The following is an 18,391-nucleotide window of genomic DNA, read 5'->3' on the forward strand; positions in this document are numbered from 1 at the left end:
CAATGCACCATTCTCAGAGCCTTCCGGCAACTCCAGTCCAACCCCTCCACTCTGCACATCTTCCCAAACCTACCCCTCCCCTCCTTCAAACAAGCCCACAACCTACATGACCTGGTCCACAGTTTCTTCCCTAACCCCACCTCCCAGCCTGACTTGTTCCCCTGCTCCTGCCCACGCTGTCGCACTTGCCCCTACTTCTCCAACACCACCATTCTTCCGGCATCCATCATCGTCCCTATCATATCACTGACTCTTCTACATGCACTTCTAGCAACGTCATTTACTGCATCTCCTGCTCTCTCTGTCCTTCTCTGTACATTGATCAAATGGGATGCCATTTGGTTGACTGGTTAACAGAATACCTCCAAGACATTAGAATCAGCAATGACACCCTGGTCTCATGCCATTTCTGCTCTGCTAGTCATTCATTACAACACCTGACTGTGTTTGGACTGTCTTTGCACAGGGGTCAACCAGAGTCCCACCTTTGCCATGAACAGTAATTAATCTACTCTCTTCGCTCCTTTGAACCACATGGGCTTAACTCCCCTCCCCTCTTCATTTAACTCCCTTCCTCTTTCCTTTCTTCATCTCACACCTACATCCTCGCTTCACTCCTACCAACCTCTCCTATCTTGCCCTGACACCTACTTGCTCACTTCACTACTATCCATCTTCTCCCTTCATTGGTACCCCCTCAATCCACCCCACCCCCATACACCCACCCACCCCACCCCCATATCCTCACCCAAAACCTACACCCCACCCTTACATCCCCACACCACATCATACCACCCCGCACACATTTAGCACTGACCACTTCCCAGCACCCACACATTGCGGACGCACACACTTACATATGCACACATCCACACGTCAAGGTCACCAGTCCCTATCCAAATGCATACACACACTCTCACGTACACGCGCACCTTCGTTTTGGGATCACCAATACTTTATTATCCCCCCTTCTTCCTAGCTCTCCTGTCTAACTACTTCTGTCCAGCCAGCTGCTATGATTCACCGTTAACCCTAAAGCTTTTTTTAATACTCTCTCTGTTCCTTTCTGTTGAAAAGCATTGGCTCAAAACATAAAAGCTTTTCTTACCTTCCCAAGCATTAAACTAATACACCTGTTTGTTGTTTATACACCTGTCTTCATCTTTTGTTTTTCTGTCAATTCCAACCCTATATATATGTATGTATATTTATGTATATGTATATACATACACAATGAGCTTCTTTCAGTTTCTATCAACCAAATCCACTCCAAAATGCTATGAGTAGGATTGAACCTGAAACCACATGGTCAGGAAGTAAGCTTCTCAACCACACATGGATCTAAAAAGAAACATTAAACTATAAAAAATGGTATGACTAACCTTTCCGCACAATGGCTGCTGCAATTCCTCCCATGTGTTCCAGTCTGTCATTTGCAACATCTGTTTCACTTCCTAAATCTGAATTTAATGATATTATACTCTCAGATAGACTCTGCATTTCACATAAGAAATTCTTTCCTTCTTCACTTTCCAGAAATTCTTGAAATCCAAACATTTCAAAGTTTACTTCTTTTGAGCTGATATCTTTTCTTAGATTTTCTATAAATGTTTCCATTTTCCTAATTTGCTCTTGTGTTCCTTCCACGTGTAACTTATCATCTTTGAGACACACATTCTTCATTTTATTTTTCTCACCATAGTCATTGATTTCCTGTTCATTGAACTCTTTAAGAAAGAGGAAATGTGCATGATTCATCGATATATAAGATTCGTAAGTTAAAGATTGCTCAAAGTTATCAATTTTGCTATTTATATCATTAATTACTTCATCAACAGCAACAATAGAATCTTCCCCAATAAAACAGAAATCTGGAAACTCTTTTTTTAGACTTTCAACAAATGTCAACCACTTTCCATGATTTGGAGTACCCTTAATTTTGTCTACAAAATCCAATGTATTGGCAACAAAAGTTTGTTTCATAATTTCTTCCAAATCTGAAAGATGTCTTTTATCACTTGCATAAAGTAATACTGAATCACCATCACCTGGTTCCCAGGAACCAATACAATTATTGTCTCTCAGTTTTTCATCAAGATATTCTTTCACTGGTTTTTTATTTATGATCATTCCAGCATTTAAAGGTAAACACAGTTTAGATCTTACAACTGCCTGGAGTATTTTATTCATATCCTTTTGACAATTAGTTATTTCAGAAGACTGGCCTTCAAAAATAACTTTGTTACCATGAATTCTGACTTTTAGATCTTTAGATTGTCTTTGTGCCTGCTCAAAAAATCTGAGACCGGATAGAATACATCTTTCATGAATATCTAAATAATCCTCACATATCATTCAAAAATGATCCAAAAGTCTGTTTTTCAATTTAATCACATTACTTTTATTAAATCCCAAAATATTAGCTTGGCAATTTTGGTTATCAAAATAAAAATTCCTCTGGTCAGCTTGACTCTTAAATGCTTTAACAATGTCTTCAAAAATATCGGTTGGAACATCAATAATTTCAACAGGAATGGAATTTAATAAATCTTTCAAAGACCCGTTCAATTTTCTCCAAATTTCCTTTAGAATAATTTAATTTCAGTTTATCAATCTTGGAATCATCTCAAAGAACTTCAGCCAACTTCGTTAACTTTTCATTAACTATGATTTTATGTTCCTTTAAAAAACTCAGATGGAACTTGGAAGGTGGTGAATAGTCATGGACTTGCTGTCTTGAAATGGTATTTTCTTCAGATGGTTCCCGGAATGGTTGAACATTTAACTTCACACCTTCCAGATGATGTCGTCTTCTACAAACATCCAGCACAACTAAATTATGAAAAAATAAAAAGATAGAATCATTTCGTTGGTGGGGGATTAGGGGTTAGCTGAGGAGTTCAGTGGGTCAAGACAGAAAAGTATTTGAAGACAAAGTTATATGAAATTATTATAATACATTAGCAATTAGAAAAATATAATCAACATTTCACTGATACTAAGTAAACACAATCTCTATTAATTATAATAAATACAAGAAACATCAGAGGAATTGTGGTTTCAAATTTTGACACAAGGCCAGCAATTTCAGGAGAGTGGCAAAGTCAATTACATCGACCCCAGTGCTCAACTGGTACTTATTTTATTGACCATAAACATCACTGGAATTTTGGTTTCAAATTTTGACACAAGGCCAGCAATTTCAGGAGAGTGGCAAAGTCAATTACATCGATCCCAGTGCTCAACTGGTACTTATTTTATTGACCATACACATCACTGGAATTCTGGTTTCAAATTGTGGCACAAGGCCAGCAATTTCAGGAGAGTGGCAAAGTCAATTACATCGACCCCAGTGCTCAACTGGTACTTATTTTATTGACCATAAACATCACTGGAATTCTGGTTTCAAATTTTGGCACAAGGCCAACAATTTCAGAAGAGTGGCAAAGTCAATTACATCGATCCCAGTGCTCAACTGGTACTTATTTTATTGACCATACACATCACTGGAATTTTGGTTTCAAATTTTGACACAAGGCCAGCAATTTCAGGAGAGTGGCAAAGTCAATTACATCGACGCCAGTGCTCAACTGGTACTTATTTTATTGACCATAAACATCACTGGAATTTTGGTTTCAAATTTTGACAAAAGGCCAGCAATTTCAGGAGAGTGGCAAAGTCAATTACATCGACTCCAGTGCTCAACTGGTACTTATTTTATTGACCATACACATCACTGGAATTCTGGTTTCAAATTTTGACACAAGGCAAGCAATTTCAGGAGAATGGCAAAGTCAATTACATCGATCCCAGTGCCCAACTGGTACTTATTTTATTGACCATAAACATCATTGGAATTTTGGTTGTAAATTGTGGCACAATGCCAGCAATTTCAGAAGAGTGGCAAAGTCAATTACATCGATCCCAGTGCTCAACTGGGACTTATTTTATTGACCATAAACACCACTGGAATTCTGGTTTCAAAATTTGGCACAAGGCCAGCAATTTCAGGAGAGTGGCAAAGTCAATTACATCGATCCCAGTGCTCAACTGGTACTTATTTTATTGACCATTAACATCACTGGAATTCTGGTTTCAAATATTGGCACAAGGCCAGCAATTTCAGGAAAGTGGCAAAGTCAATTACATCGATCCCAGTGCTCAACTGGTACTTATTTTATTGACCATAAACATCACTGATATTCTGGTTTCAAATTTTGGCACAAGGCCAGCAATTTCAGGAGAGTGGCAAAGTCAATTACATCGATCCCAGTGCTCAACTGGTACTTATTTTATTGACCATAAACATCACTGGAATTCTGGTTTCAAAATTTGGCACAAGGCCAGCAATTTCACGAGAGTGGCAAAGTCAATTACATCGACGCCAGTGCTCCACTGGTACTTATTTTATTGACCATAAACATCACTGGAATTCTGGTTTCAAAGTTTGGCATAAGGCCAGCAATTTCAGAAGAGTGGCAAAGTCAATTACATCGACGCCAGTGCTCAACAGGTACTTATTTTATTGACCATAAACATCACTAGAATTCTGGTTTCAAATTTTGGCACAAGGCCAGCAATTTCAGAAGAGTGGCAAAGTCAATTACATCGATCCCAGTGCTCAACTGGTACTTATTTTATTGACCATACACATCACTGGAATTCTGGTTTCAAATTGTGGCACAAGGCCAGCAATTTCAGAAGAGTGGCAAAGTCAATTACATCGATCCCAGTGCTCAACTGGTACTTATTTTATTGACCATAAACATCACTAGAATTCTGGTTTCAAATTGTGGCACAAGGCCAGCAATTTCAGAAGATTGGCAAAGTCAATTACATCGATCCCAGTGCTCAACTGGTACTTATTTTATTCACCATAAACATCACTGGAATTCTGGTTTCAAATTTTGGCACAAGGCCAGCAATTTCAGGAAAGTGGCAAAGTCAATTACATTGACCCCAGTGCTCAACTGGTACTTATTTTATTGACCATACACATCACTGGAATTTTGGTTTCAAATTTTGACACAAGGCCAGCAATTTCAGGAGAGTGGCAAAGTCAATTACATCGACGCCAGTGCTCAACTGGTACTTATTTTATTGACCATAAACATCACTGGAATTTTGGTTTCAAATTTTGACAAAAGGCCAGCAATTTCAGTAGAGTGGCAAAGTCAATTACATCGACGCCAGTGCTCAACTGGTACTTATTTTATTGACCATAAACATCACTGGAATTCTGGTTTCAAATTTTGGCACAAGGCCAGCAATTCCAGAAGAGTGGCAAAGTCAATTACATCGATCCCAGTGCTCAACTGGTACTTATTTTATTGACCATACACATCACTGGAATTCTGGTTTCAAATTTTGACACAATGCCAGCAATTTCAGGAGAGTGGCAAAGTCAATTACATCGACTCCAGTGCTCAACTGGTACTTATTTTATTGACCATAAACATCACTGGAATTCTGGTTTCAAATTTTGGCACAAGGCCAGCAATTTCAGGAGAGTAGCAAAGTCAATTACATTGACCCCAGTGCTCAACTGGTACTTATTTTATTGACCATAAACATCAATGGAATTCTGGTTTCAAATTTTGGCACAAGGCCAGCAATTTCATTAGAGTGGCAAAGTCAATTACATCGATCCCAGTCCTCAACTGATACTTATTTTATTGACCATACACATCACTGGTATTCTGGTTTCAAATTTTGACACAAGGCCAGCAATTTCAGGAGAGTGGCAAAGTCAATTACATCGACCCCAGTGCTCAACTGGTACTTATTTTATTGACCATAAACATCACTGGAATTCTGGTTTCAAATTTTGGCACAAGGCCAACAATTTCAGAAGAGTGGCAAAGTCAATTACATCGATCCCAGTGCTCAACTGGTACTTATTTTATTGACCATACACATCACTGGAATTTTGGTTTCAAATTTTGACACAAGGCCAGCAATTTCAGGAGAGTGGCAAAGTCAATTACATCGACGCCAGTGCTCAACTGGTACTTATTTTATTGACCATAAACATCACTGGAATTTTGGTTTCAAATTTTGACAAAAGGCCAGCAATTTCAGGAGAGTGGCAAAGTCAATTACATCGACTCCAGTGCTCAACTGGTACTTATTTTATTGACCATACACATCACTGGAATTCTGGTTTCAAATTTTGACACAAGGCAAGCAATTTCAGGAGAATGGCAAAGTCAATTACATCGATCCCAGTGCCCAACTGGTACTTATTTTATTGACCATAAACATCATTGGAATTTTGGTTGTAAATTGTGGCACAATGCCAGCAATTTCAGAAGAGTGGCAAAGTCAATTACATCGATCCCAGTGCTCAACTGGGACTTATTTTATTGACCATAAACACCACTGGAATTCTGGTTTCAAAATTTGGCACAAGGCCAGCAATTTCAGGAGAGTGGCAAAGTCAATTACATCGATCCCAGTGCTCAACTGGTACTTATTTTATTGACCATTAACATCACTGGAATTCTGGTTTCAAATATTGGCACAAGGCCAGCAATTTCAGGAAAGTGGCAAAGTCAATTACATCGATCCCAGTGCTCAACTGGTACTTATTTTATTGACCATAAACATCACTGATATTCTGGTTTCAAATTTTGGCACAAGGCCAGCAATTTCAGGAGAGTGGCAAAGTCAATTACATCGATCCCAGTGCTCAACTGGTACTTATTTTATTGACCATAAACATCACTGGAATTCTGGTTTCAAAATTTGGCACAAGGCCAGCAATTTCACGAGAGTGGCAAAGTCAATTACATCGACGCCAGTGCTCCACTGGTACTTATTTTATTGACCATAAACATCACTGGAATTCTGGTTTCAAAGTTTGGCATAAGGCCAGCAATTTCAGAAGAGTGGCAAAGTCAATTACATCGACGCCAGTGCTCAACTGGTACTTATTTTATTGACCATAAACATCACTAGAATTCTGGTTTCAAATTTTGGCACAAGGCCAGCAATTTCAGAAGAGTGGCAAAGTCAATTACATCGATCCCAGTGCTCAACTGGTACTTATTTTATTGACCATACACATCACTGGAATTCTGGTTTCAAATTGTGGCACAAGGCCAGCAATTTCAGAAGAGTGGCAAAGTCAATTACATCGATCCCAGTGCTCAACTGGTACTTATTTTATTGACCATAAACATCACTAGAATTCTGGTTTCAAATTGTGGCACAAGGCCAGCAATTTCAGAAGATTGGCAAAGTCAATTACATCGATCCCAGTGCTCAACTGGTACTTATTTTATTCACCATAAACATCACTGGAATTCTGGTTTCAAATTTTGGCACAAGGCCAGCAATTTCAGGAAAGTGGCAAAGTCAATTACATTGACCCCAGTGCTCAACTGGTACTTATTTTATTGACCATACACATCACTGGAATTTTGGTTTCAAATTTTGACACAAGGCCAGCAATTTCAGGAGAGTGGCAAAGTCAATTACATCGACGCCAGTGCTCAACTGGTACTTATTTTATTGACCATAAACATCACTGGAATTTTGGTTTCAAATTTTGACAAAAGGCCAGCAATTTCAGTAGAGTGGCAAAGTCAATTACATCGACGCCAGTGCTCAACTGGTACTTATTTTATTGACCATAAACATCACTGGAATTCTGGTTTCAAATTTTGGCACAAGGCCAGCAATTCCAGAAGAGTGGCAAAGTCAATTACATCGATCCCAGTGCTCAACTGGTACTTATTTTATTGACCATACACATCACTGGAATTCTGGTTTCAAATTTTGACACAATGCCAGCAATTTCAGGAGAGTGGCAAAGTCAATTACATCGACTCCAGTGCTCAACTGGTACTTATTTTATTGACCATAAACATCACTGGAATTCTGGTTTCAAATTTTGGCACAAGGCCAGCAATTTCAGGAGAGTAGCAAAGTCAATTACATTGACCCCAGTGCTCAACTGGTACTTATTTTATTGACCATAAACATCAATGGAATTCTGGTTTCAAATTTTGGCACAAGGCCAGCAATTTCATTAGAGTGGCAAAGTCAATTACATCGATCCCAGTCCTCAACTGATACTTATTTTATTGACCATACACATCACTGGTATTCTGGTTTCAAATTTTGACACAAGGCCAGCAATTTCAGGAGAGTGGCAAAGTCAATTACATCAATCCCAGTGCTCAACTGGTACTTATTTTATTGACCATAAACACCACTGGAATTCTGGTTTCAAAGTTTGGCACAAGGCCAGCAATTTCAGAAGAGTGGCAAAGTGAATCACATCGACCCCAGTGCTCAACTGGTACTTATTTTATTGACCATAAACACCACTGGAATTTTGGTTTCAAAATTTGGCACAAGGCCAGCAATTTGAGGAGAGTGGCAAAGTCAATTACATCGATCCCAGTGCCCAACTGGTACTTATTTTATTGACCATAAACATCATTGGAATTTTGGTTTTAAATTGTGGCACAATGCCAGCAATTTCAGAAGAGTGGCAAAGTCAATTACATCGACTCCAGTGCTCAACTGGTACTTATTTTATTGACCATAAACACCACTGGAATTTTGGTTTCAAAGTTTGGCACAAGGCCAGCAATTACAGAAGAGTGGCAAAGTCAATTACATCGACCCCAGTGCTCAACTGGTACTTATTTTATTGACCATAAACATCACTGGAATTCTGGTTTCAAATTTTGGCACAACGCCAGCAATTTCAGAAGAGTGGTAAAGTCAATTACATCGACCCCAGTGCTCAACTGGTACTTATTTTATTGACCATAAACACCACTGGAATTCTGGTTTCAAACTTTGGCACAAGGCCAGCATTTTCAGGAGAGTGGCAAAGTCAATTACTTCGACACCAGTGCTCAACTGGTACTTATTTTATTGACCATAAACATCACTGGAATTTTGGTTTTAAATTGTGGCACAATGCCAGCAATTTCAGAAGAGTGGCAAAGTCAATTACATCGATCCCAGTGCTCAACTGGTACTTATTTTATTGACCATAAACACCACTGGAATTCTGGTTTCAAAGTTTGGCACAAGGCCAGCAATTTCAGAAGAGTGGCAAAGTCAATTACATCGATCCCAGTGCTCAACTGGTACTTATTTTATTGACCATACACATCACTGGAATTCTGGTTTCAAATTGTGGCACAAGGCCAGCAATTTCAGAAGAGTGGCAAAGTCAATTACATCGATCCCAGTGCTCAACTGGTACTTATTTTATTGACCATAAACATCACTAGAATTCTGGTTTCAAATTGTGGCACAAGGCCAGCAATTTCAGAAGATTGGCAAAGTCAATTACATCGATCCCAGTGCTCAACTGGTACTTATTTTATTCACCATAAACATCACTGGAATTTTGGTTTCAAATTTTGACACAAGGCCAGCAATTTCAGGAGAGTGGCAAAGTCAATTACATCGACGCCAGTGCTCAACTGGTACTTATTTAATTGACCATAAACATCACTGGAATTTTGGTTTCAAATTTTGACAAAAGGCCAGCAATTTCAGGAGAGTGGCAAAGTCAATTACATCGACGCCAGTGCTCAACTGGTACTTATTTTATTGACCATAAACATCACTGGAATTCTGGTTTCAAATTTTGGCACAAGGCCAGCAATTTCAGAAGAGTGTCAAAGTCAATTACATCGATCCCAGTGCTCAACTGGTACTTATTTTATTGACCATACACATCACTGGAATTCTGGTTTCAAATTTTGACACAATGCCAGCAATTTCAGGAGAGTGGCAAAGTCAATTACATCGACTCCAGTGCTCAACTGGTACTTATTTTATTGACCATAAACATCACTGGAATTCTGGTTTCAAATTTTGGCACAAGGCCAGCAATTTCAGGAGAGTAGCAAAGTCAATTACATTGACCCCAGTGCTCAACTGGTACTTATTTTATTGACCATAAACATCACTGGAATTCTGGTTTCAAATTTTGGCACAAGGCCAGCAATTTCATTAGAGTGGCAAAGTCAATTACATCGATCCCAGTCCTCAACTGATACTTATTTTATTGACCATACACATCACTGGTATTCTGGTTTCAAATTTTGACACAAGGCCAGCAATTTCAGGAGAGTGGCAAAGTCAATTACATCAATCCCAGTGCTCAACTGGTACTTATTTTATTGACCATAAACACCACTGGAATTCTGGTTTCAAAGTTTGGCACAAGGCCAGCAATTTCAGAAGAGTGGCAAAGTGAATCACATCGACCCCAGTGCTCAACTGGTACTTATTTTATTGACCATAAACATCATTGGAATTTTGGTTTTAAATTGTGGCACAATGCCAGCAATTTCAGAAGAGTGGCAAAGTCAATTACATCGACTCCAGTGCTCCACTGGTACTTATTTTATTGACCATAAACACCACTGGAATTTTGGTTTCAAAGTTTGGCACAAGGCCAGCAATTTCAGAAGAGTGGCAAAGTCAATTACATCGACCCCAGTGCTCAACTGGTACTTATTTTATTGACCATAAACATCACTGGAATTCTGGTTTCAAATTTTGGCACAACGCCAGCAATTTCAGAAGAGTGGTAAAGTCAATTACATCGACTCCAGTGCTCAACTGGTACTTATTTTATTGACCATAAACACCACTGGAATTCTGGTTTCAAACTTTGGCACAAGGCCAGCATTTTCAGGAGAGTGGCAAAGTCAATTACTTCGACACCAGTGCTCAACTGGTACTTATTTTATTGACCATAAACATCACTGGAATTTTGGTTTTAAATTGTGGCACAATGCCAGCAATTTCAGAAGAGTGGCAAAGTCAATTACATCGATCCCAGTGCTCAACTGGTACTTATTTTATTGACCATAAACACCACAGGAATTCTGGTTTCAAAGTTTGGCACAAAGCCAGCAATTTCAGAAGAGTGGCAAAGTCAATTACATCGACCCCAGTGCTGAACTGGTACTTATTTTATTGACCATAAACATCACTGGAATTCTGGTTTCAAATTTTGGCACAAGGCCAGCAATTTCAGAAGAGTGGCAAAGTCAATTACATCGATCCCAGTGCTCAACTGGTACTTATTTTATTGACCATAAACATCACTGGAATTCTGGTTTCAAAGTTTGGCACAAGGCCAGCAATTTCAGGAGAGTGGCAAAGTCAATTACATCGACTCCAGTGCTCAACTGGTACTTATTTTATTGACCATAAACATCACTGGAATTCTGGTTTCAAATTTTGGCACAACGCCAGCAATTTCAGAAGAGTGGCAAAGTCAATTACATCGACTCCAGTGCTCAACTGGTACTTATTTTATTGACCATAAACACCACTGGAATTTTGGTTTCAAAGTTTGGCACAAGGCCAGCAATTTCAGAAGAGTGGCAAAGTCAATTACATCGACCCCAGTGCTCAACTGGTACTTATTTTATTGACCATAAACATCACTGGAATTCTGGTTTCAAATTTTGGCACAACGCCAGCAATTTCAGAAGAGTGGTAAAGTCAATTACATCGACCCCAGTGCTCAACTGGTACTTATTTTATTGACCATAAACACCACTGGAATTCTGGTTTCAAACTTTGGCACAAGGCCAGCATTTTCAGGAGAGTGGCAAAGTCAATTACTTCGACACCAGTGCTCAACTGGTACTTATTTTATTGACCATAAACATCACTGGAATTTTGGTTTTAAATTGTGGCACAATGCCAGCAATTTCAGAAGAGTGGCAAAGTCAATTACATCGATCGCAGTGCTCAACTGGTACTTATTTTATTGACCATAAACACCACTGGAATTCTGGTTTCAAAGTTTGGCACAAGGCCAGCAATTTCAGAAGAGTGGCAAAGTCAATTACATCGATCCCAGTGCTCAACTGGTACTTATTTTATTGACCATACACATCACTGGAATTTTGGTTTCAAATTTTGACACAAGGCCAGCAATTTCAGGAGAGTGGCAAAGTCAATTACATCGACGCCAGTGCTCAACTGGTACTTATTTAATTGACCATAAACATCACTGGAATTTTGGTTTCAAATTTTGACAAAAGGCCAGCAATTTCAGGAGAGTGGCAAAGTCAATTACATCGACGCCAGTGCTCAACTGGTACTTATTTTATTGACCATAAACATCACTGGAATTCTGGTTTCAAATTTTGGCACAAGGCCAGCAATTTCAGAAGAGTGTCAAAGTCAATTACATCGATCCCAGTGCTCAACTGGTACTTATTTTATTGACCATACACATCACTGGAATTCTGGTTTCAAATTTTGACACAATGCCAGCAATTTCAGGAGAGTGGCAAAGTCAATTACATCGACTCCAGTGCTCAACTGGTACTTATTTTATTGACCATAAACATCACTGGAATTCTGGTTTCAAATTTTGGCACAAGGCCAGCAATTTCAGGAGAGTAGCAAAGTCAATTACATTGACCCCAGTGCTCAACTGGTACTTATTTTATTGACCATAAACATCACTGGAATTTTGGTTTCAAAGTTTGGCACAAGGCCAGCAATTTCAGGAGAGTGGCAAAGTCAATTACATCGACTCCAGTGCTGAACTGGTACTTATTTTATTGACCATAAACATCACTGGAATTCTGGTTTCAAATTTTGGCACAAGGCCAGCAATTTCAGAAGAGTGGCAAAGTCAATTACATCGATCCCAGTGCTCAACTGGTACTTATTTTATTGACCATAAACATCACTGGAATTCTGGTTTCAAAGTTTGGCACAAGGCCAGCAATTTCAGGAGAGTGGCAAAGTCAATTACATCGACTCCAGTGCTCAACTGGTACTTATTTTATTGACCATAAACATCACTGGAATTCTGGTTTCAAATTTTGGCACAACGCCAGCAATTTCAGAAGAGTGGCAAAGTCAATTACATCGACTCCAGTGCTCAACTGGTACTTATTTTATTGACCATAAACACCACTGGAATTTTGGTTTCAAAGTTTGGCACAAGGCCAGCAATTTCAGAAGAGTGGCAAAGTCAATTACATCGACCCCAGTGCTCAACTGGTACTTATTTTATTGACCATAAACATCACTGGAATTCTGGTTTCAAATTTTGGCACAACGCCAGCAATTTCAGAAGAGTGGTAAAGTCAATTACATCGACCCCAGTGCTCAACTGGTACTTATTTTATTGACCATAAACACCACTGGAATTCTGGTTTCAAACTTTGGCACAAGGCCAGCATTTTCCGGAGAGTGGCAAAGTCAATTACTTCGACACCAGTGCTCAACTGGTACTTATTTTATTGACCATAAACATCACTGGAATTTTGGTTTTAAATTGTGGCACAATGCCAGCAATTTCAGAAGAGTGGCAAAGTCAATTACATCGATCCCAGTGCTCAACTGGTACTTATTTTATTGACCATAAACACCACTGGAATTCTGGTTTCAAAGTTTGGCACAAGGCCAGCAATTTCAGAAGAGTGGCAAAGTCAATTACATCGATCCCAGTGCTCAACTGGTACTTATTTTATTGACCATACACATCACTGGAATTCTGGTTTCAAATTGTGGCACAAGGCCAGCAATTTCAGAAGAGTGGCAAAGTCAATTACATCGATCCCAGTGCTCAACTGGTACTTATTTTATTGACCATAAACATCACTAGAATTCTGGTTTCAAATTGTGGCACAAGGCCAGCAATTTCAGAAGATTGGCAAAGTCAATTACATCGATCCCAGTGCTCAACTGGTACTTATTTTATTCACCATAAACATCACTGGAATTCTGGTTTCAAATTTTGGCACAAGGCCAGCAATTTCAGGAAAGTGGCAAAGTCAATTACATTGACCCCAGTGCTCAACTGGTACTTATTTTATTGACCATACACATCACTGGAATTTTGGTTTCAAATTTTGACACAAGGCCAGCAATTTCAGGAGAGTGGCAAAGTCAATTACATCGACGCCAGTGCTCAACTGGTACTTATTTAATTGACCATAAACATCACTGGAATTTTGGTTTCAAATTTTGACAAAAGGCCAGCAATTTCAGGAGAGTGGCAAAGTCAATTACATCGACGCCAGTGCTCAACTGGTACTTATTTTATTGACCATAAACATCACTGGAATTCTGGTTTCAAATTTTGGCACAAGGCCAGCAATTTCAGAAGAGTGTCAAAGTCAATTACATCGATCCCAGTGCTCAACTGGTACTTATTTTATTGACCATACACATCACTGGAATTCTGGTTTCAAATTTTGACACAATGCCAGCAATTTCAGGAGAGTGGCAAAGTCAATTACATCGACTCCAGTGCTCAACTGGTACTTATTTTATTGACCATAAACATCACTGGAATTCTGGTTTCAAATTTTGGCACAAGGCCAGCAATTTCAGGAGAGTAGCAAAGTCAATTACATTGACCCCAGTGCTCAACTGGTACTTATTTTATTGACCATAAACATCACTGGAATTCTGGTTTCAAATTTTGGCACAAGGCCAGCAATTTCATTAGAGTGGCAAAGTCAATTACATCGATCCCAGTCCTCAACTGATACTTATTTTATTGACCATACACATCACTGGTATTCTGGTTTCAAATTTTGACACAAGGCCAGCAATTTCAGGAGAGTGGCAAAGTCAATTACATCAATCCCAGTGCTCAACTGGTACTTATTTTATTGACCATAAACACCACTGGAAATCTGGTTTCAAAGTTTGGCACAAGGCCAGCAATTTCAGAAGAGTGGCAAAGTGAATCACATCGACCCCAGTGCTCAACTGGTACTTATTTTATTGACCATAAACACCACTGGAATTTTGGTTTCAAAATTTGGCACAAGGCCAGCAATTTGAGGAGAGTGGCAAAGTCAATTACATCGATCCCAGTGCCCAACTGGTACTTATTTTATTGACCATAAACATCATTGGAATTTTGGTTTTAAATTGTGGCACAATGCCAGCAATTTCAGAAGAGCGGCAAAGTCAATTACATCGACTCCAGTGCTCCACTGGTACTTATTTTATTGACCATAAACACCACTGGAATTTTGGTTTCAAAGTTTGGCACAAGGCCAGCAATTTCATTAGAGTGGCAAAGTCAATTACATCGACCCCAGTGCTCAACTGGTACTTATTTTATTGACCATAAACATCACTGGAATTCTGGTTTCAAATTTTGGCACAACGCCAGCAATTTCAGAAGAGTGGTAAAGTCAATTACATCGACTCCAGTGCTCAACTGGTACTTATTTTATTGACCATAAACACCACTGGAATTCTGGTTTCAAACTTTGGCACAAGGCCAGCATTTTCAGGAGAGTGGCAAAGTCAATTACTTCGACACCAGTGCTCAACTGGTACTTATTTTATTGACCATAAACATCACTGGAATTTTGGTTTTAAATTGTGGCACAATGCCAGCAATTTCAGAAGAGTGGCAAAGTCAATTACATCGATCCCAGTGCTCAACTGGTACTTATTTTATTGACCATAAACACCACAGGAATTCTGGTTTCAAAGTTTGGCACAAGGCCAGCAATTTCAGAAGAGTGGCAAAGTCAATTACATCGACGCCAGTGCTCAACTGGTACTTATTTTATTGACCATAAACATCACTGGAATTCTGGTTTCAAATTTTGGCACAAGGCCAGCAATTTCAGAAGAGTGGCAAAGTCAATTACATCGATCCCAGTGCTCAACTGGTACTTATTTTCTTGACCATAAACATCACTGAAATTTTGGTTTGAAATTTTGGCACAAGGCCAGCAATTTCTGGAGAGTGGCAAAGTCAATTACATCGATCCCAGTGCTCAACTGGTACTTATTTTATTGACCATACACATCACTGGTATTCTGGTTTCAACTTTTGACACAAGGCCAGCAATTTCAGGAGAGTGGCAAAGTCAATTACATCAATCCCAGTGCTCAACTGGTACTTATTTTATTGACCATAAACACCACTGGAATTCTGGTTTCAAAGTTTGGCACAAGGCCAGCAATTTCAGAAGAGTGGAAAAGTGAATCACATCGACCCCAGTGCTCAACTGGTACTTATTTTAGTGACCATAAACACCACTGGAATTTTGGTTTCAAAATTTGGCACAAGGCCAGCAATTTCAGGAGAGTGGCAAAGTCAATTACATCGATCCCAGTGCCCAACTGGTACTTATTTTATTGACCATAAACATCATTGGAATTTTGGTTTTAAATTGTGGCACAATGCCAGCAATTTCAGAAGAGTGGCAAAGTCAATTACATCGACTCCAGTGCTCCACTGGTACTTATTTTATTGACCATAAACACCACTGGAATTTTGGTTTCAAAGTTTGGCACAAGGCCAGCAATTTCAGAAGAGTGGCAAAGTCAATTACATCGACCCCAGTGCTCAACTGGTACTTATTTTATTGACCATAAACATCACTGGAATTCTGGTTTCAAATTTTGGCACAACGCCAGCAATTTCAGAAGAGTGGTAAAGTCAATTACATCGACCCCAGTGCTCAACTGGTACTTATTTTATTGACCATAAACACCACTGGAATTCTGGTTTCAAACTTTGGCACAAGGCCAGCATTTTCAGGAGAGTGGCAAAGTCAATTACTTCGACCCCAGTGCTCAACTGGTACTTATTTTATTGACCATAAACATCACTGGAATTTTGGTTTTAAATTGTGGCACAATGCCAGCAATTTCAGAAGAGTGGCAAAGTCAATTACATCGATCCCAGTGCTCAACTGGTACTTATTTTATTGACCATAAAAACCACTGGAATTCTGGTTTCAAAGTTTGGCACAAAGCCAGCAATTTCAGAAGAGTGGCAAAGTCAATTACATCGACCCCAGTGCTGAACTGGTACTTATTTTATTGACCATAAACATCACTGGAATTCTGGTTTCAAATTTTGGCACAAGGCCAGCAATTTCAGAAGAGTGGCAAAGTCAATTACATCGATCCCAGTGCTCAACTGGTACTTATTTTATTGACCATAAACATCACTGGAATTCTGGTTTCAAAGTTTGGCACAAGGCCAGCAATTTCAGAAGAGTGGCAAAGTCAATCACATCGATCCCAGTGCTCAACTGGTACTTATTTTATTGACCATAAACACCACTGGAATTCTGGTTTCAAAGTTTGGCACAAGGCCAGCAATTTCAAGAGAGTGGCAAAGTCAATTACATCGACTCCAGTGCTGAACTGGTACTTATTTTATTGACCATAAACATCACTGGAATTCTGGTTTCAAATTTTGGCACAAGGCCAGCAATTTCAGAAGAGTGGCAAAGTCAATTACATCGATCCCAGTGCTCAACTGGTACTTATTTTATTGACCATAAACATCACTGGAATTCTGGTTTCAAAGTTTGGCACAAGGCCAGCAATTTCAGGAGAGTGGCAAAGTCAATTACATCGACTGCAGTGCTCAACTGGTACTTATTTTATTGACCATAAACATCACTGGAATTATGGTTTCAAATTTTGGCACAACGCCAGCAATTTCAGAAGAGTGGCAAAGTCAATTACATCGACTCCAGTGCTCAACTGGTACTTATTTTATTGACCATAAACACCACTGGAATTTTGGTTTCAAAGTTTGGCACAAGGCCAGCAATTTCAGAAGAGTGGCAAAGTCAATTACATCGACCCCAGTGCTCAACTGGTACTTATTTTATTGACCATAAACATCACTGGAATTCTGGTTTCAAATTTTGGCACAACGCCAGCAATTTCAGAAGAGTGGTAAAGTCAATTACATCGACCCCAGTGCTCAACTGGTACTTATTTTATTGACCATAAACACCACTGGAATTCTGGTTTCAAACTTTGGCACAAGGCCAGCATTTTCAGGAGAGTGGCAAAGTCAATTACTTCGACACCAGTGCTCAACTGGTACTTATTTTATTGACCATAAACATCACTGGAATTTTGGTTTTAAATTGTGGCACAATGCCAGCAATTTCAGAAGAGTGGCAAAGTCAATTACATCGATCCCAGTGCTCAACTGGTACTTATTTTATTGACCATAAACACCACTGGAATTCTGGTTTCAAAGTTTGGCACAAGGCCAGCAATTTCAGAAGAGTGGCAAAGTCAATTACATCGATCCCAGTGCTCAACTGGTACTTATTTTATTGACCATACACATCACTGGAATTCTGGTTTCAAATTGTGGCACAAGGCCAGCAATTTCAGAAGAGTGGCAAAGTCAATTACATCGATCCCAGTGCTCAACTGGTACTTATTTTATTGACCATAAACATCACTAGAATTCTGGTTTCAAATTGTGGCACAAGGCCAGCAATTTCAGAAGATTGGCAAAGTCAATTACATCGATCCCAGTGCTCAACTGGTACTTATTTTATTCACCATAAACATCACTGGAATTCTGGTTTCAAATTTTGGCACAAGGCCAGCAATTTCAGGAAAG

The 18,391-nt window shown here is 39.3% G+C and overlaps 1 protein-coding gene across 2 annotated transcripts in view; it reads right to left on the minus strand.

Moving 5' to 3' along the window:
• LOC149137958 (protein mono-ADP-ribosyltransferase PARP14-like) overlaps positions 1-18,391 on the minus strand; it is a 405,174-nt gene that overhangs the window by 257,720 nt on the left and 129,063 nt on the right. For both annotated transcript variants that reach the window (XM_089340089.1, XM_089340037.1), the window contains exon 2: positions 1,383-2,832. In XM_089340089.1, the coding sequence (XP_089196215.1) occupies positions 1,383-2,355 (973 nt within the window). In that variant the 5' untranslated portion in view covers positions 2,356-2,832. The remainder of the gene's footprint in view (positions 1-1,382; positions 2,833-18,391) is intronic.

The sequence above is a fragment of the Octopus bimaculoides genome, chromosome 1 (genome assembly GCF_046866305.1).
Source record: "Octopus bimaculoides isolate indiv1 chromosome 1, ASM4686630v1, whole genome shotgun sequence".
NCBI lineage: Eukaryota > Metazoa > Mollusca > Cephalopoda > Octopoda > Octopodidae > Octopus > Octopus bimaculoides.